General features: G+C 43.9%; 1 protein-coding gene across 3 annotated transcripts in view; it reads right to left on the reverse strand.

The window, feature by feature from the left end:
- Nucleotides 1–1660: 1660 nt before the first annotated feature.
- The window catches only part of AFF2 (ALF transcription elongation factor 2), a 351452-nt gene continuing 333059 nt past the window's right edge, over nt 1661–20053 (reverse strand). For all 3 annotated transcript variants that reach the window (XM_055818362.1, XM_055818361.1, XM_055818363.1), the window contains exons 20-21: nt 15779–15993; nt 1661–11282 (exon numbers count right to left, since the gene is read on the reverse strand). In XM_055818362.1, coding sequence (XP_055674337.1) covers nt 11161–11282; nt 15779–15993 — 337 coding nt within the window. In that variant the 3' untranslated portion in view covers nt 1661–11160. The remainder of the gene's footprint in view (nt 11283–15778; nt 15994–20053) is intronic.

The raw sequence follows: 20053 nt of genomic DNA on the forward strand, positions 1-20053 counted from the left end.
TCTGTCATTGCTGTGTTCGGAGGAGACAATTCTCCCTGTAGCATCTCAGCATCCAGCAGGCCAGCAGCTTTTGCTACTGTGGGAATCCCCCGTACTGGCTATATGAATAATTCTTTTTTTTTTTTTTTTTTTTTTTTCCCAGAGGGCTTTTTTTCTGAGTTTTGGAGTCACACTAACAGTGCTGTGTAGCACAGGTTTATGTGGAGCCATTCATCATTCATAGGCAGGATCACAGAACACTTCACAGCCAATTACAAGGTTACATATGCAGGGAACGACATGAGCTGCCTATCTGAAGTCAAGCTTCAAACTGGTTTCTGGGCACACCCAGAGGATGGTGAGGACTCGGGGAATGAATGGTGCAGGCAGCAACAGACCTGTCCTCCCTCCCACTGACCCAAAAGATGTCTGAGATATTCAGAGAGGATGTTTTCTGGTTCCTTGAATGCAAAATGGGCACATGTGATACACAATAAGCTCCAAACGCCCCTTTCCAGCTTTTCTTCTGAAGTGACACATTGCTAAGAAGGGCTGGGGCTCTAGCATGTTCTTCACATGTAACTATTTACACAAACAGGATGAGGGACACTGGAAAAGCCACAGCCTCGTTGGACCGGACAGCTTTAAGCAGCTCCATGGGATCAGAGCAGTGCAGAGAACTGGAGGATATCGGTGACTGGCCCTTTGTTTAAGGAGGCCATTACGATAAATGGTCAGCCTTAAACGCAGCCCAACGGCTACTGGGACGTCTCTCAGAGCATCCTTCTGCAACACCATCTGCATCCTGGGCTCACCGCCCCCCCTCCCCGGCACCCATGGGCTGAGACATCCCCGCCAGCTGCCCCCTGGCCCTGCCTTCCTGCTGCACCTCCAGAGCTCCCAATCCGCCAGATGAAGATGAAAAGGTTTTAAGCAGAAATGTAAGTGCGAGGGGCTGGACAGCAAACCGCAGTGACGGCTTCTTTTGCTCAGAGACAGCGGCCCGAGCTGGACTTTGTGTCGGGAGCACGGCAGTGCGTCCCTCCCCGGCGGGCGGTTTGACCTCACTTGCTCCATGCTCAGCAGCACCGAGCACTCAGCCCGGCGCTGGGCAGCCACATCACATGCTGCTTCGCATCTCTTGAGAGCTTTTTACATCTCTTTTGAGCTGGTATTCTTGGCACAGGCTCTTAGAGCTATTTCTGCAATGATGATATAAAACCTGGCGTTTCTAGTTTTGTCATCCCGGGAAGCCCCTGGGAAGAAATGCACCCCTGTGCAGAGGGTCAGCACGCTGAATTGCACCACTTTAGTCACGCTGGAGCCTTGGGCTGCTTGTCAGCCAGCAACCAAAAAAATCCTGCCTTTGAAGCCTGGCTCCTTTGCTCTTTAGGTTGGGTTTGGGACAGACAGGATTTAGGCTGCCGACTTGCAGCTGAGGCCCCTCGGGGATGGGGAAAACACACTATTGATCCTGTTACCTCACAGCTGGTATCAGCGCTACGTTATTTTCTAACATCAAGTCGTTTTAAGTCTCCACAATGACACAAACACATTGATTAAAAATTAAAACCAATGACAGCTCTCCCACAAACAGTACTTACTGTACCATACTTACTGTATCTTGGGAGGGGAATGAGAAAATAGCAGAAGACAGAATAATTTATAGTGATAAAATGGGTTACATTTTCATAAAAATTTTATTTTACCTTTTTTTTTAAATAATTCAATGCACTGGCAGTATAATTAATCCCTCTATGAGAGACACAAATGTACCAGTTCAACCAATATTATTTATACAGAGACATTGTGTTTAAAAACAACAAAAGTACATTTAAAATGTTTGTACATAAAGTATTACTGTTATTTCTTTTTTTCTGAAGAAGGAACAAATGTAAACAAAATGCGTAATTGTGCAACACGCTGGAAATACAAAGCAAAACAGGCAAGATACAATTTTATACATATAAAGCAAAAGAAATCAAACTTTTATAACTATACAACATTTCAGTAATTGCTTGACATTTTAACAGTTACCTTGGTCTGTACAAAACATCTTAACTTATACTTAAAACTTTACAAGAATAACATGCTTGTTCAGAACAAAGACACTTTGTGGAATTGCAATGATTATTGATATGATATCTGCACACATGAGGAAAAAAAGGGTACTTCAATAGTAAATAAAAAGTAAGAATGTAAGGTAAAGGGCCATTTAGTAAACCATAATCTAATTCCAATAGCTAATTCAGTTGCACTGCAATGCAGAAATTAAATCTGACTTTTGCTGGAAGACCGTAAGGTCATAATGTTGCTCTATTTCCAGGAGCCAGAAGAAAGCATATACAAATTTTCCTGATATTTTGGTTGATTATACATGCGCACACGCACACACACACACAAATGGGGGGTGGGGGGAGCAAAAGGAAAAAGTAGCATTTGCCAGAACAGCCAGAAATGGTGGGCAAGAGAACGCGCATACTAGACTACTCCCCACATGGCTAGGTTAAGAAACGAAGACAACTAGAAAGAGAAAACATCCACTGAGTTTGCCAGGATTACTTTTCCTAAACCTTAGTTGTATTTAGTTTTTTTTCTTTTTTGTTGTTTGTTTGTTTTTTTTCCCCCCAGAAGACAGGAAGTAACGCAAATTGAATTGAGCCATTTTTAAAATACCAGGAGTACCACAGCCAAAGTCAAAACACAAATCAAAGGAGAGCTTAAAACCAAAGCAAAAAATAACCAGATCTTTCGACTCGTTTTCATATTCTGTAATGATATGGCCTAGACCTTTCGAATGCGGGTTTTAAAAAAACAGCATTTAAGATTCAGTAGAAGATATGCAATCCAGAGATGTCAAAAATACAGACAGGAATAAATTATACAATTTTTCATGGAATTACAAGGACTGTCAGCTTGGATAAAAGGTACATAATTTTGAAACGTCCTCAAATGATACATATGGCTAAAATTAAACTCCTGATTGCATCAGCCTAACATATTCGGTGCCTGATTCTGCAATCTGTGTGCTGAGCACTAATTTACAGTTACTCCTGTGGACTTCAGTGGAGCAACCTGCCAATTAGGGTGCTCAGGGGAAGAATGGCAGAATCGGGCCTAGATAAATATTTGCCGTGACTTTTAAATGTACAAAAAACATTTGGCTTAGAAAAACCACTTTAGCCCGCTGCAATGTCTTTGAACTAAAGTAACAGACTCCATCTCTAGACTGAGAGCATTTATGACACGTCTGAATTTATTTGCCATTTTTCTGTGCAAGCTGATGCCAGTAAATATTTAAACTCAGAGGTAATGAAATTGCAACATGCCTTTTAGTTAAAACCAAAACATATGCAAGCCTAGATGGCAGGCAGAAATTACCCTCCAGTTCTTTTAGCGGGTATTGTCTGGTGCTGAACCAGAACAGTTCAATATATACTCAGCTTTAGTATGTGTTTATAAAGTTGTATTAGGGCATACAGCACAGTATGAAAAGGGAGAGGACTAGTTTTTCAGCTGGTGTAAATCAGTACTGACATCTATGGAGCTACTTAAAGGCACATCAGCTGAAGCTTTGGCCCACAGTCATCAGAAACATATAACCGTCATTCAGTCCACAGGTAAAGCTCTCAGTGGTGGAAGTGCAAGGTGAAAGTGTAATCGACATCAGATAAAAAGCTGCGCTGTTAGTCTCATTTCTGACAACACTTTTCCAGACTGTGTGGTCTAAAGCAGTTTTATGATGTGCTCTATACTGCATAGCTTTGCAAAGTACTATATTTCCTTACAGACAAGGATTATGGTACATTAATCGTTTCATTGGCGCGATCAGTAAAAAAGGCATGATGAAAAAAGCTTTGGGAGTTTATCTGCATAGAGATATATTGGCAAAAATTAGTTTGGGGTTAGAGGGTTTACTCCTCCATGTGTGCATATTGGATTAACTCCACTGATATCAGTACTCCTGTATCAGTTTACACCAGCTGAGGAACTTGCACTCTACCTCTGTCATAAATAAAGCATGTGTGTTGCTATCCGCTGTTCAGTTCATTCATAAATTCAAGGGTAAATGCCTCCTGCCAGTGGGTCAAGGCTTCTTCATGTCCGTAACTCCACGTTATTTGTCACTGAAGTCAGTGGTGGTTTCCCTGAGCAAGGGCTGAGTCAACATATGGTCTGGTTGAAGAGCAAGTTTGCAATTATTCCAGCACTAGTCCAGAGACCTTGAAATAATTTCAGTGGGGTGCATGCCCAGCCAGAACAAATATCGGTGTAATTCCATTGAATTAATTGGGTTAATGCAACTGAAGTTCTGGCCCAATCAACTGAACTCCAGTAATGCTATGCCAGTCTTGTTAACTAGCTTCTCCTTTGATAAACGGTGCTCAGCAAGCTCCATAAGACTTGCATGATTGCCATATGACAGCAGAATTTGGTCCCATGAATTCCACAAGCTGAGCCAAGTTACTTTACACTTGCTTAGCCCAAAGTTTGGTCCATTGCAGTTACTCTTGTCCATTAAAACAATGAAATTCACCTCAGAATCTGACTTTCCTTCTAATTCAGAGAAGAAAATAACTGAGTAGAAATTAGGGCTATCTCTGCTTGATGGGTTTTTCAATGGAATTTCAACAGGGTGACACACAACTGTGAGTAAACTTATATCCAGCAAAGAGAGCTTACAGAACTTGCATAGCAGGGAACTCAGTTAAAATCAAAGAAGAAAACAAGTCTCAAACAGCCGCATCATCCACTCACATGGCTTTTACCACTGGCATCAGTAGGACTCAGCTAGAGTCCTCTAAGCACGAGTGGTCCTGTGGACACTACAACTGAAAATGCAATTCTGCATACAGTGAATATTGCCTTAGGTTTATGATGTTACTGCATGCACCACTTCTGTCAGCTCATTTGGTGTTTCCAGGTGCAGTGCAAGTAAAAGTGAGTGCTCAAATCCAAGTCCCACCTGCAGCCGTAGAGGACCAAGACCTTGGTTTTAGGTCTTTAGCTCTGCTGTACCCAGGCAGTGGGGCTGGGGTCCCTCAGCCCTGTTGGGCACAGCACTGGTCCCCCAACACGTTCCTGCACACCAATACCGTGGCCAGGGCTATATGGGGATTCACACTGTGCAGACCTGTAGTAGTCCAACACCATGAGCAAGCTGAGGGCTCAGGGAGCTCTGTGGTAGGCAAGGTCAGGTCTTTTCTGCGGCTGCTCTCCAAAGCACTGAGTACACACATCGCTACTTGAGCTGGCTGCTGGGTCCCTGGCCTTGGTCCTTGCTGCAGTTGTAAGGGAAAAATGTTTTAACTGCATGGTGACTTCAGGGCAGTGACAAGCATTAGCTCTTTGCAACATGTGGTGGCACCCTGAGGTGGAGAAAGGAATCAGATGGGATGGTGCCATATTCGGATTCTGTAGGATACCATGGTATAGGTGTTACTTGGCGGGACATAATGAATGACAGTAATTCAACAGTAATGAATCCCCTTTCCCCAGAAGCACACTCAGGTTAAATTCATAATGCCAGACCACACCAACTTGCCCCAGTTTCTTTAAAACACTCTTCACATCTTTACTGTTGCCTAAGATGATTACAGTGTCAATGAGCTGCCTGAGATGTTGCTACATACCCCGTGGTTCTTGGCACAGCTTATCTTCATAGTAACTCTGTTGAAGTGCCTCCTGATGAGGCCAGGTGCGATTCTCACCCGACACCAGCTTTAGGCAGTAACTCATCTGCACCTGATTTTCCTCTCATTTCTATCTGCAGAGCCACAGGATCCCCCTGGATATACACAAGATCTGAACTCAATCTCTTCTGACTTCAACAACTACCACCATGGGTTTAAACTGGTGTGAGATGATCAGAATCACTGATCTTGGAAGACAAAAGAAATAGCCAAAACATCTTTGACACAGGATGGCTGAAGTAAAGCTACCAAGTCCATCAGAAAGGCAGGTCTGACAGGAACACTGTAGAGAAGACGGCTACTCTGTAAGTCAGGCAGGAATGTTTTGCATTCAGTAGCAGAGGGGTTTCGATAATGGAGAGCCTAACTGAGCTTTTAGCCTATACATGTAGGCTACGAGATTCAAGTGATATGTCTAAAATATGTCACTATTACCGAGTGATACATATCACTGTCTGGCTATATCATGGAAGTCCAGGAGGAGTATTAGAAACAGAGGAACTGAGCCCTCCCAACATTAAGAAGACTTGGTTTATTTGTGTTTATAAAACAATATGTAAAGTAAAGCTTGAAGATGTCTTAAGGACAGTGGACTGGCTTCTCATCCTCATCCCCTCTGCCTCTCTCCCAGCGCACTCCGGTGAGGTCAGAGAGATGCTGCGAGAGGCAAAGGCCCTTTGCAATGGCACCTCAGCCGGCGGGCCTGCCCACGTGCAGCGCATTTCTACACTTGCTTCAAAATGACAAATTAATTTTCTTTGGTGACTTGTGACATATTTTGCCTTTCTCAAAATTTCAAGACACTGGTCTATTGCAAATGACAACCTTCTGAAAAATAATACGTTGACACCACATTCAGTTTTGACACTGACTTCAGGGACCACAGGACCAAGATGACAGAGATGTTTCTATTTTCTGCCATGCGTTCATTGCCTGCAAGGAGACAACAGACGCAAACAGGACTATACACAAACTACAGAGCAACACGTTAATAATTCTGCTGCCACTCGGCAGTGGTAAGAGTGTTTTCCCTTCATGGCTATTGCATCTCTTTTTCCTGTGCTATGAAGTAATGACCAAGGACTTTCTGCTGCAAATCCACATCCAAATCCATACGTGTGTGAGTGTGTATGTGCACACACACAGACACAGACACAGTCGCTTCAGTACTGTGCGTACTGGAGTTTCTCCTGAACTCAAAGCAAACAAGTATATTAATACCTAAGTCAGAGTCCTTACCAGCCCGATTTTTGCTGTCTTTTAACTTGCACTCACAAAACTAATAATTTGATTTAGACAGCATTAAATACTGATAAAATTACAATGAAAACATTTCTTCCAAAGTACCTAAAAACTTGTCAGTGAATCTAAACTGCTATAATGGAAGAACAACATAAAATCTGTGAAATTAAAAAAGCGTAGAAATTAAGGTCCAGATTCAGTTTCTCAGATTTTGTTTCTTTAGGAGGAATGACGATCTCCATCTTTATTCTTAAAAGAACCCCACACTGATATCAACAGACCTGTCCCTGTCTTTCAAAGGAGATAATTTATAAATTAGACAATATATTCACAGAGAGACTATGTAAATGGTTAAAAGTCCAAAGACCATGTAAGCAAAAGTGAAATTGAGCTATAAGAAGCAAGCTGTGAAAGTTGCCACTAACACTATCAACAAAAAGGCTGTAAACTTAACCAGAATGACTTTAAAAAAAAAGGATAAGACAAAATGAAATAAAATAAAATGAAATAAAAAGCACAAATACTGGGCCAAACCCAGCTATTCAAGCTCAGCGTGAACCATTTACACTGTTAGCTTGCTAAGTGTGGGAAGGGCAATTTGTCCTTTGAAAGGAGCCGAAGGAGCATGGCTGAGATCCGTGACCAGTGGGATATTGCCTAGGGGAACATGGTCCATACGGGAAACAGCATCTCAGGCTCTGCCTCTGATCCCTGCTCTCAAGGACCCAACACACATCACATGGCTAGAGATACTCATTGCACTCAGAGCAGCATATTCTGCCTGCACCTTGTCAAATACTTCACTTAAGACCTGCTGCAGCTCTTGACATGGAGGTTAAGTGCTATGTAAATGCTTCACTTGAGCACTGAGGACTTTGCTGCCCTTGGATCTCATGCCAACGGAGCTCCCAAATGCTTCTTTTTAGCCCTTTACTGGCACGCTCCTTTCACCGCTGAACTATTGATATTGCTCCTGAAGCATGGGACACAAATGACAGTCTTGTCAGCTCTGGCAATTTTTTCTGAAGCTTGGTGTCCTTCTTAAACCCCAGCTGCAGAAATCAAGAGATTACATCACTGTCCCAATTTATCGCTATTAAAAACAAATGTGTCATTTCTGGCCCTCAGCATGCTTGAAAAATGCCTGAAATCATGTCATGAAATCAGTCTCAAAGCTCAGTATCCAGAAGGCAATACCAAAACCAAAAAGGTTTATTTAAACAAAAAATCCCATGATCTCAAGCCAATCTTGTAAATTTTGGTGCTTGGTTCATGAGTTTGAATGCCTGAAGTAGGCAGTGTTTACAGCAGATATAGCAAATGCCCAAGCAAACACATGCTGCTTCCCCATGGATTGAAACAAAGAAACAATCTCATTTGATTAACTCCTCTGGAAGTAATATTTTAAGGGGTAAAATGATTCCATGAAGATGACATGTTGGCATTTGAAATGAGATGAATATAGTGCCTGTAAAAGTGCAATAATCCTTAATAACTAACCCAAAAGAAGCATCATCCCCAGGGATAAGACAGCAATTCACTCCCCATATTTAATTTGTTTCTAAGCTGCTTTTGAAACAGGATGGCTAAATAGTAAGTTGGCTTGTGATGCTAGATTTGACTGCTGGACTTATTATAATCATGCCATTGATTCAGCATACATTTCAAACTAAGTCATGGGATACAAAATCAGGTGGGCTAACTCCTTAAGCTGTTTAAGCAAAAGATTGTGAACTTGGGGTAAATTTAGAGATAGGTGTCTGTTTACTGCAAACAACAGGGGAAAGATAACACACTGTCTTTACCGAGTAGCTGCAGCTAACTCTTTAAACAGTCTTACGTCTGAAGATTGTATTTCAAGACGCTATCCTTCATAAATGCATGGAAGTCTAGGATTTCAGTCTACATTAAAGGAACAAGTGACGACAATGCACTTTAATTAGACTAAATAGTTACTGAATCTCATTAGTGAGATCTTGCAAAAAGAATGGAAAACTGGCTTATGACAAAACCACCCCAATACCACTTCATCTCAAGTATCCACCCTATTAAAAAAAATAAAAAAAAAATACTTCAGGTGTTGTCAACAACCACCTTTCATCTACATTTCTGAAGAGTTCTCACTGTTGTGGTTTTGTTCATTAGCTACTGGGGCCAGAATGATCGTGACAAATGTGGTCAGGTTCACGTTTCAGCCACGTTACCGAAACCCTCAGAGAACAGATGAGAGTGTATTGACCACTTCAGGAGCAGGAACCTGCAGATAATATAGGATGTGCATATTCTGCAAATGTCCTTTGCAGACAACCTAACTGGATGATTTCTCTAATGACACACCTTGGCTACATTTACAATACAGTTTTGTGGAAAGAAATATTAGGAATTACTGTTTTTTAAGAAAAGGTAGTACTACAGGGAGCTAATATACAACAGCAACAGTAATGTTTGTCTGAAATGTGCATTGGGCAGAGTCCTTAAACTGCTCTTATTGCCAATATCCAAGGCCTGCTCTAAAAATTGTAACAGTCTGAACCTTTTAAATGCAAATTTGTTCTATTTGTCTGGTCACAACCCAGTGAGTAGAATCCAATAACTCACCAGATTAAAGGATATACAAGTTTATATAGCAGAAGGTAATTGCAATTAACTAATATCTGGATGGCATTTAATACACATATTGTATTATTTCAATGAGATGAGACAGAATAATATTTACATTGCTATGAGCATTTTCTGTTTATAGAAATGGAATTTACAGTTCAGTAAGGTATGCAGGCGTTATATCAAGAATGAGATGAGACCATTTAAAGTCTTGTGAATTATTGATATAAATTCATTTTGTTTTGTTTCATGCACCAGCGCTTCTTGCAGTGGCACCAGAAGAGCAGTGCAGTTTATAACTGGGGAAAAAAAGAAGAGGAAAGAGCAAATGTGAAATGGTGTAATTTATTCACAATTGCTTTGAAATTCTATCTGAATTGTCTCATTATTATTCACGCATTAAAGGAATGGTCCAAAACATGACAGCATGGGTAAACAGATGCAGAGCTTGGAAAATAGGTAATCTGACTGAAGAATTCATGGCCATTATTAAACAAATGTTATATTGCTTTTGGGTAAATCTGGTGATTTTATTTAATTTGACATTGTTTTCAAGATAGCAAGATAATACTGTTTGTTTCTAATGCTCTGAAATGAACAAAACAGGTGAAAATTGATGCCACATGGAATTATAATGTTTCAACAGTAGCTGGTTAGTTAAACTAGAGAGTTTCATGAAGAATCTGCATACACTTATTAATGGACTTTTACATACAATATCAATGCTTAGAGTGTAGCGGTCCTGTTAAAATCTGCTTTCACTGAGTCACTATGCAAGGAGAGATTGTTCTATGAAGAAAATTCTTGGATGAGTATTTGTTTCAGACTAAACAGTAAAACTGAAATAAAATTCACAGATTTAGTATAGGAATGGTAGATAAGACTATGAAAGCTAATATTTTGAAATTGCCTAAAAACTGCAATAAATTCTGCTGCCTGCTGAAATTAAGCCAACAATAAACAGGAAGAATGGAATATGAAAACCTCATTGCATAGTGTCATCGCTCTTTAATGAGGCATTCCTTCAACCTTTTACCTCTTAACACCTTTGGTGATCTTACATTATGTACCTGTAACATAGTCAATGTTCTCTTTTAGAGATTAAGCCTATAGGAAGTATGAAATCTTAGGAATGTACTGTGTCATGTAATGATGCCAGAATTAAGCGTCGAAAAGCTTGGTTCAGGTTCAGAAGATGATTTTGAATGAATAGCTATAACTTCTACTAATTTATTTCAGAAGGGACTTCTCATATATACCCTCAAATATTTAAGACGCTTTGTACTATTTCTCAGGAATCCGTATCTTCTCAAAGTGCTTTTTTGTTTTCACTTGAAGGCAGCATGGACTTAAAACAATACTGCAGGGAATGTACCGTTCCATAAAGCACATAAGGATGGCAGGATCCAGGAGACACAAGGAATAGAAAATTGTCGAAAATGATTAGATGGTACAACACATACTGCTCTTGAGTCATAAGTTCCATTTATGGTGACTTCTACTTCCAATAGATAGGATATTAAAAAAGGCAATAAAAATGAAGTTACATGAATAAACTTCCAAAAATGAGTGGAATTCCACCAGTGATCGTCTCTGCGCTGGTAGAGGTAGAAGAATGGGGATGTTATGAACAGGGCAGCAGTCACTACAACAAATGAGCCTCAATGCGGAGCCAGTGGAGTCCTTGGCGAACATAACGAACCAGATTGGTCATACTGCTGTGTTGTGTTAAGGGTCCCATCACTGAGTCCAGGTCTACAAAGAATTCTGCAATATACAAGAAACAGAAGTCACTGTTTCAGGCAATGGTACAGAAATACGGGTATTACCATGATTTCCCACTCAGTAGCAGCAGTGCAATTAGTGAGTTCTCAGGATGTGGCACACATGAGCACATGGTTGGTAGGAAAGAAGTTAAACAAAGGCAACAATATATTTAAACAGACCAAATTAGATTATCCATGTTGGCAGTCAACCACAACATAGTAAGAGTGGTTGCCAATGGTCTTACTTTAGCTCTGACGATCTGCACTTTCAGTTTTTTTGAGCCTAGGTTTGCTGACTGCATGATTTAAATAGCTGGCAGTGAACTGTGGCGTTTCCTTTTCCATGCTGCACCCTCTCCTGGGCATGAAGAGCTAGTCTGGGTCTTGCAGAAGACCTTGCTTGCTCTTTTCCCCACCCTCCAACCTCTGTTACTGCTGTTGCAGCAGTTTTGGCCTTCTGTTCATTCTGCTGCACCTGCAGGCCCCAGGGGATGTGTGTGGGGTGGGAGGGAAGAAGGAATAGGAGAGAGGGAATGCAGCAGGAAAATATCATCTAGGAGACAGGAACCTATAAGGGGAAAGAAAAGATGGGTAAGGCTACTGGGATTTGGTGCTGGGGAGGGTTAACAGGAGGTCAGTAAAGAGAGAGACATAGGAAACACCACACCACTTTATGCCAAGTGTTAGATGCTGTCTGGGTGAACGACTAACCCTGTTAGGGCCAACAGACCTTCGTAAATGCTTTCAATGGAGAACCAGATTGTTTCCTCTGTTCTCCTACAGCTTGTCTTTTTGCTCCCTGGTGCACAGGCATTCCCACATAGACAACACTGACACTATATTTAGGCAAGTGGGAGCCCGCTCTCAGCTAAAGCCCCCCAGAGCTCAGATAACAACCAACAATCACAATAACCAGCGGCTGAGTCCTTACACCCTTACCCTATCTAAAATCCAGCGCATGGCATTCAGCCAGCTAACAGTATATTGGCTGCAGTTCGGGAGAGCAGATGCTGGGTACAAAATCAGTATCAGTACTTTCTTCAGCAAGTAAGTGCCGCTTTGAGGTTTTCTGTCCAAGTATTGACAGCCTGACCCTGGTCAGCTTGGGAGCTACAGCAGTATCACAGCACAAAGTGATTTGGCTGGAGGCAAGCAGAATGAAAGCTTAGGGCTATCACCAGTCGTGTTAAGATGCTGCAGCCAGCAGTTACTTTTAATCTTCCTTCCTCTGTCTTTTATTGCCCTCCTCCAGTATAAAATCAATACATTTAGAAGTGAAATAATGCACTGTCTTGCTTGCATTCTAGAGATCTTATCCTAGGCTCAAATAGATAATAATTGCTTTAAACACTGAGAATTCACCTTAAAGCCCAATTTCAGTTCAACATTTCTTGAAAAAGCTACAAGTGCTGAAGCCACTTATTAAATTCATACGTGAAAGAATAGGACTTTGTTACTACAGAGCTGAGAGTTTTCTGCCGTAGCAAAAAAGTGCTGCTATCTTTGGAAGCTTAAAAAAAAAAATCTGATTTTGCAAAGTTAGCTGAGAGTTTGATGTTATAAATGGTGAACAGCTCTCCAGGTGATCCAACACAAACCAACCCATGGGCTGGCTTTGGGAAGCCTGCAGTTTAGCCCTGCCTGTGACAGATGCAGAGTTTATGACAAACTCCATCTATTCTCCCACATGCTCTGAACTCTACCAGCCAGGGGAAACCCAACCAGGGGTACGCAGCAGTATGTTCCCACTTTCCTTTTCAAACATGATCAGCTTGGTGGCTCACAGTTCTGTTGTTCTCTCTCTTGCTATGCCTTTTTATTTTAATGGCACATCTTTTGTCAGGCTGACAAGAAAGGCTTCTGTCTCCTGCTCTGAGCCAGTTGGACATGAGTCAAGTCCAAATGGGGAGCATGCAGCCATACTCAGAGGAGCACAAAACCTAAGCTGACAGCTGTGGACAAGCGGAGGCTGCACAGCTCCTACAACGTGGAAGAAATCTCTTCTGTCTGCATGGGCATGACCTAAGAAGCATCTATGACAGCAATAAGACCCAGAGGTAAAGGCTAATAAACATTACAACCACGGGCCCACATTTTTATACCAATCTCTATTAGCTCATCAGGGATATGTTCTTGGGCAAGACACACCTCGTGATTCAGAAGACAACAGAAAAAACGCAAGCTGACTGAAAAAAAAAAGTGACTAGATCTGTTTTTTTAAAAAAGAAAATTCATTTTTATCTTAAATGTGGTTTGGTTTTTTTTGTGGGCTTGTGTTTGTTTGTTTGTTTCTTGAGACCATTCTTATTTCGGGGGGGGAGGGCACGGAGGGGGAAGAATCTCATTTTTTGTGATGAACTGACTGCCAACCCCCTGACAGAGAGGCCAAGAGATCTTCCTTTATGTGGGACTCATGGCAGAATCTGGGCTTTGCACATATCTTGTTTGCTCTCATGAGGATTTTTGAACTCACAGTCCGCACACTGGTGTACCACAGCTTGGGCACTGCAACAGCTGGTCTGGCTGGCAAGGGTGGATTAGAGATAGCTATTGGGAAAGGGGCAAGTCCTGTCCCAGCCAGCAAGACATAGGTGTTTTGAATTATTTGAGAGCTGCAGATGACATCTGAAATAATTACAGCTAGGTTTCATGAAACACTGTAACATTCTTCACATCAAAGGTCTTAAATATATCCTTCTGTAAATGGAATCTATCACGTGACATGATGAAGATTTGCAGAGTACCACAGCGGTTCTTACATACTTTTTTGTTACACGACGCATTTTTCAACTTGCAGTTTAATTGTGTTTCAGCATAGAACTTTAAATTGAGTACTTAATTAGAAATGAGGTATCTTTCCAGACAAAATGTAAAGACAGACATGCTATAACATGTATGAAACTGATCTCTCTCCAATGGTTTATAATGCTTAAATGAAATTTGAAGTAACACAAACTTTCCATTCCTTCTAACATGGCTGCAGTTTGTGTAACAAGATATGCAAGAACAGGGCACAACCCTAGATGTCTGGTTCATGTGAGAAACCCTTATTCATGCATCCAGTCCCACTAAGGGACTGCTCATCTGAATAAAGACCATTCCTATATGGCATTGCTGAACTGGGTTTATTTAATCGTAAATCAAAATGAGAACAAAGAAGAGTGTAGGGAGGAAAATGCAGAAAGGGAGTCAGCAGGTTTTTTCTCATCCAGCTCTAGGACTGATAACAGCAGTGGCTGGGTACATTTTCTGTCTGCTGGCTGAATGCCTAAGCTATTTTGATTCAATACCAAGTAGAACATTTAACAACTCCACAACACACAGGGCTAATTACAAGACTATCACCATCTCTTTCTCCTGTCAGGGCATCCTTCTGCATTCCCACTGTAACATTCTGCAGTACATTTGACAGGGAATCACTTTCACATTTTGTGAAAATGGATGCAGCTATGGAAAAAATCCAAAATGACTGTACTGCTACTAAATTAACCAATGCGAACAAAGACAAGAAGCAGTGGGGAGGACTGGACAGAACTTCTATTATTGTTCCTCATCCAGGGATAGATCATTATGACCCACCATCCAGACATAAAACTCTATAAATCTCAAGCTTAGTTTCTCTAAATCAGTGGAAATTTGCCACTGACATTAATGGGAGTAAGATCAAACTGCATACAGTGAGCACATTTGTCAGGAAAAGTCAGCCATCTGAAATCTCAGTATAATTTAAGAGAATGAGCCAATTCACGGTGAGAATATTTCCCAGTTAGTCTCTGTACCTCTAGTGTCAAAGAAAGCTTTGTCAATGATTTGTGTAAGCCCAAAGCTGGATTCTGAATAATTACATTATCATGGGGACGTTCACAGCTGGCCAACAATACGCCAAATTTGTCCTTTGGTAACATCTCAGCCACTTCACTATACTCAATATAACACAGCCACAAACTGCTTGGCAAAATTTCTTTTAAATGACTGTGGTAAAGACTTACATTTTGTTAGGAATAGCCAAGCAGATTTGCAATCCAGCCATAGGAAAGTCAAGGTCAAGGCTTTCAGTGGACATCTCCTAATCGGACTCCCTGCAAACATAACATCTAACGTTTGCTTATTATCCTGGCTAACGTTATAGTAGTCAAACCAGTTGACAAAGCAGTCTGAAAATAACCTCGGTGCTCTACGAGAAGCTGAAACTGTGAACAAATTTGCAGACTCAAAAGCTCCCATCACTTGGGGCTCATGTTCGCTAAATTATTTGCCAGCTGCTCTGATAACCCCATGTTCAGTGTGTGTTACACATCCCCCCTCTGTGCTTGACAAGAGAAGATATGCATTGGCTACAGTGACCAGCAAGCAGATTTGGTCTGTTTGCTCAAGCTGTCACAGTTGTGCTCTTAGATACGGTGGTTCTGGGTCCAATTCCCAACAACGCCTACGAGAACAGAAAGCAAGCTAAAGCTGATGAGCCAAAGGGGAAAAAAAAGAAGCGGAGTTGGGCACCTTTGTTCTCCTTAGTCAGCTTGTCAGCCATGTCCCAGTGCTCGTAGCTCCGCAGGACATTGTTGGTGATGTTGACGTGGCTGGCAGCCATGTGGTGGATGCGCTGAGGGATGGTGATGGTCCCCGCTGAGGAGGAGCTGGTGGTGCCCGCGCTGCTTCCAGCAGAGCCAACGGGGGATGGGCTCAGAGACATGGGTGATGGTGTTTCTGTGCTCCTGTGAGAGGTAAAGGGAGAGTGAGTCCCCCTCACACACCCCACTTCACTGCCATCCTAAATGCACTTGAAAAAGTAACTCTAGACCCCAGGCAGAGGAGAGTGTGCAGTAGTATCTCCTGGTTTTATGAGAAAGGAGAGCTTATAAACCAGGAATGATTGAAAATAAAAAGGGATTTAATTCTCCCTATAAACGAACCTGTTATTTTAAAAAAAAAAAAATATCTATCATAAAAATAGAGCAATTTTTCAGGGAAAGAAGTATCTCATAGCTGTAATGATTTTTCTACCTGCTGCCAGAAGCTGCAACGGCAGTTAGAAAACACTCAATGTGCAATATTGGCTTATTATCAAAGTATTTTGTGGAAACCACAATGACAGTTTGCTCCAAATACAGTCACCACAATAAGTAAAGTGCAAGTCTTAAAGCACCCCGTAAAGCAGTATTAGGAGCTGAGGGTACTGTAGGATTATGAATATCTCTATAGGATTCTTTAAGACTGGCTATGGAGATTTGTTTCTAATTGCCTACAGTTCATCCACACACTTTTGTACAGAGCACTGTTTTAAGTTACCTACCTAGTGCAGCACAAATGTTCTAATACAGATTTTCCTGTAATTCTAACACTAGCAATTAGGAATTGCCTGCTGGTTGCAGGGAGTGCAGAGGCCAGCACAGCAAGCCCATGTTTAGAGCTGTGCAGTGCTGAATGCTCATACACAGCTATTCCCTTCGAAAATTCATAGAATCACAGAATTGTTTTGGTTGGAAAAGACCTTTAAGATCACCAAGTCCAACCATTAACCCAGCACTGCCAAGTCCACCACTAAACTGTGTCCCTAAGTGCCACATCTACATGTCTTTAAATCCCTCCAGGGATGGTGACTCAACCATTTCCCCAGGCAGCCTGTTCCAGTGCTAGCCACACTGCTCCTGACACCAGCCAGGCTGCTGCTGGCCCCCGTGGCCACCTGGGCACAGGGCTGGCTCCTGCCCAGCCGGCCCAGCCAGCCCCCCCAGCCCCTTTCCCGCCGGGCACCTTCCCAGCCCCCTGCCCCAGCCTGCAGCGCTGCCTGGGGCTGCTGTGCCCCACGGGCAGGGCCCGGCACGGAGCCGGGTTGAACCTCACACAGCCGGCCTGGGCCCCTCGCCCGGCCTGCCCAGACCCCCGGCAGGGCCTCCTGCCCCCCCGCAGGGCAGCACTGCCCCAGCCTGGTGTCCTCCGCAGACCGGCTGGGGGTGCGCTCAGTGCCCTCATCCAGGTCATCGATAAAGATATCAAACAGGGCCGGCCCCAGCGCTGAGCCCTGGGGACACCCCGTGTGCCCCCGCCAGCGGGATGTCACCCCATCCCCCACCACGCTCTGCCCGGCCGCCCAGCCAGCTCTTAGCCCAGCGCAGAGCACACCCGCCCCGGCCACGGGCAGCCGGTGTCTCCGGGAGATGCTGCGGGAGACGGTGCCAAAGGCTTCGCTAAGGCCCAGGCAGACACCAGCCACAGCCTTTCCCTCAGCCACTAGGCAGGTCACCTTGTCACACAAGGAGATGTGGTTCGTCAGGCAGGACCTGCCTTCCATAACCCCACGCTGGCTGGGCCTGATCCCCCATTGTCCTGCACGTGCCGTGTGACGGCACTCAGGGTGATCTGCTCCAGAACCTTCCCCAGCACCGAGGTCACGCTGACAGGCCTGTAGTTCCCCGGATCCTCCTCCCCGCCCTTCTGGTAGGTGGGTGCCACATTTGCTGACTTCCAGTCAGCTGGGACCTTCCCCGTTGGCCAGGGCTGCTGGTTGATGGAGAGTGGCTCGGTGAGCACTTCCACCAGCTCCACCTGTACCCCGCGGTGGATCCCATCTGCCCTGTAGACTTGGTTTAGCAGGTTGCTGACCATTTCCCCTTGGATTATGGGGGCTCCATTCTGCTCCCCATCCCTTTCTTCCAGCCCAGGGGGCTGCGCACCTGGGGAACAACGGATCTTGCTGTTGAAGCCTGAGGCAAAGAAAGCATGAAGTGCCCCAGGCTTTTCCTCAGCCGTTGTCACTACGTTTCCCTCCACATCCAATAAAGGATGGAGATTCTCCTTAGCCCTCCTTTCACTGCCAATGTGTTTATAGAGATGTTTATTACTGTCTTGGAGCAGTAGCCACATTCAGTTCTAGTTGGGCTTTGTCCCTTCTTGTTTTCTCTCTGCATAATCTCACTACATCCCTGTAGTCCTCCAGAGCTGCTGCCCCTTCTTCCAAAGGTGGCAAACTCTCCTTTTCCCCCTGAGTTCCAGCCAAAGCTCTGCTCAGCCAGGCTGGTCTTCTCCCCGCCGGCCCGTCTTTCGGCACACAGGGATAACCTGCCCCTGCTCCTTTCAGATTTCCTTCTTGAGGAACGTCCAGCCTTCCTGGAGCCCTTGGCCCTTGAGGGCTGCCTCCCAAGGGACTCTGTCGACCAGGCTCCTAACCAGGCCAAAGTCCGCCCTCTGGAAGCCCGAGGCAGCCGTCCTGCTGACCCCCTCCTTACTGCCCCAGGAATGGAAAACGATCACTTTGTGACCGCTGTGCCCAAGGCGGCCTCTGACCACCACATCCCCCTCCAGCCCTTCCCAGTCTGTAAGCAGCCGGCGCCGCGGGGCATCCCCCCGGCTGGCTCCCTGCCCCGCTGTGCCAGGAAGGTCAGTGCCACACACTGCAGGAACCTCCTGGGCTGCTTCCCCCCCCCGTGCGGTGTGTCCAGCAGGCACCCGGTAGGGTGAAGTCCCCAACGAGAACATGGGCTAGCAATTGTGAGACTTCTCCCAGCTGCTTGTAGAGTGTTTTGTCTGCCTGTTCATCCTGGTTAGGTGGCCTGTAACAGATTCCCACCATGATATCTGCCTTGTGGGCCTTCCCCTGATTCTTACCAATAAACGCTCAACCCTATCATCACCAGCATTAAGTTCTAGACAATCAAAACACCCCCCCAGTATGCAGGGCTACCCCACCGCCTCTCCTTACCTACCTATCTTTTCTGAAGAGTTTATAGTCATGCACTGTAGCATTCCAGTTGTGCGAGTCATCCCGTCATGTTTCTGTGATGAATTTGTTTCAATGAACAAGATTAAGGGTTCCAAAAATCCCTCTCTTGCTCCCATTTGGAACCACTTACCTAAACAAATGCATTCGACTTGCTGTGGAATACATTTGAAACACAGGGCCGAGATGCTCCAGGCACTCTCCGCATGAAGCAAAGACACCAAAACTCTGCAGACAGGGATGTTGCAATCCCTCTCTTAACAGGCAGCCACTGGTGCCTCATGCTGTGCAAAAGCATCAAGCTCACTCTGACTCACTATGGGCTTGATTCAAACCCCAGGATAGAAAGGCTCCTCCTCTTGGCTTTAGAAGCAACTGTCAATGGTCCTGAGCATGAAGGCTGGGCGCAGACCTGCTGTGCTGATACCTTGCAGGTGCTGTGGGACAGGCTGCCACAGTGGCACAGCCTTGGCTGGAAGGCATTTACGGCAACAGCTTTTGCTGCAGATTTTCCAGCAGTGCTCTGCTGTTACCTGTGCTCAACAACAGGCTCTTGTGATACATTTCTTTCCCAGAACTAGAACCACGTTAATTCAGCAGCTAGTAGCATTTTACACTGCTTATGTGTTATAGTTTAAGCATATCCTACAGCACAAGCTCTTTAAGTCTCAAAACATCCTGGTTACTTGACATGCCACAGCATCTTTAATACACAGAAGAGCTGAACTATACTAGATTAGGTCTGGGAGCAGTTAAAAATCATAAGTATCTGAGGAGACCAGGAGTATTTTGTTAGAGCCACTTAGAACAAGCTGACGCACTTCTGCCAAATAAAGCACATTGTTCATTGGATTTACCCTGTTGTGCACAGCCATTATTACTGTGGTGAGTCTATTAAATCTCTCTATTTTGTGCTTTCTGTCACTAGAGGTGGGAAACATTTCTGTAATGAAACCAGGGAAAATTTGTTTCATTGCCAGCCTGGAACTCAGGCCAACTTTGTAGAGGTTCACAAGCCTTTCAAACAAAAGTGGGCAGAAATTCCAGTAAGCCAAGCT

The sequence above is a fragment of the Falco peregrinus genome, chromosome 13, assembly GCF_023634155.1.
Source record: "Falco peregrinus isolate bFalPer1 chromosome 13, bFalPer1.pri, whole genome shotgun sequence".
NCBI classification, from domain to species: domain Eukaryota; kingdom Metazoa; phylum Chordata; class Aves; order Falconiformes; family Falconidae; genus Falco; species Falco peregrinus.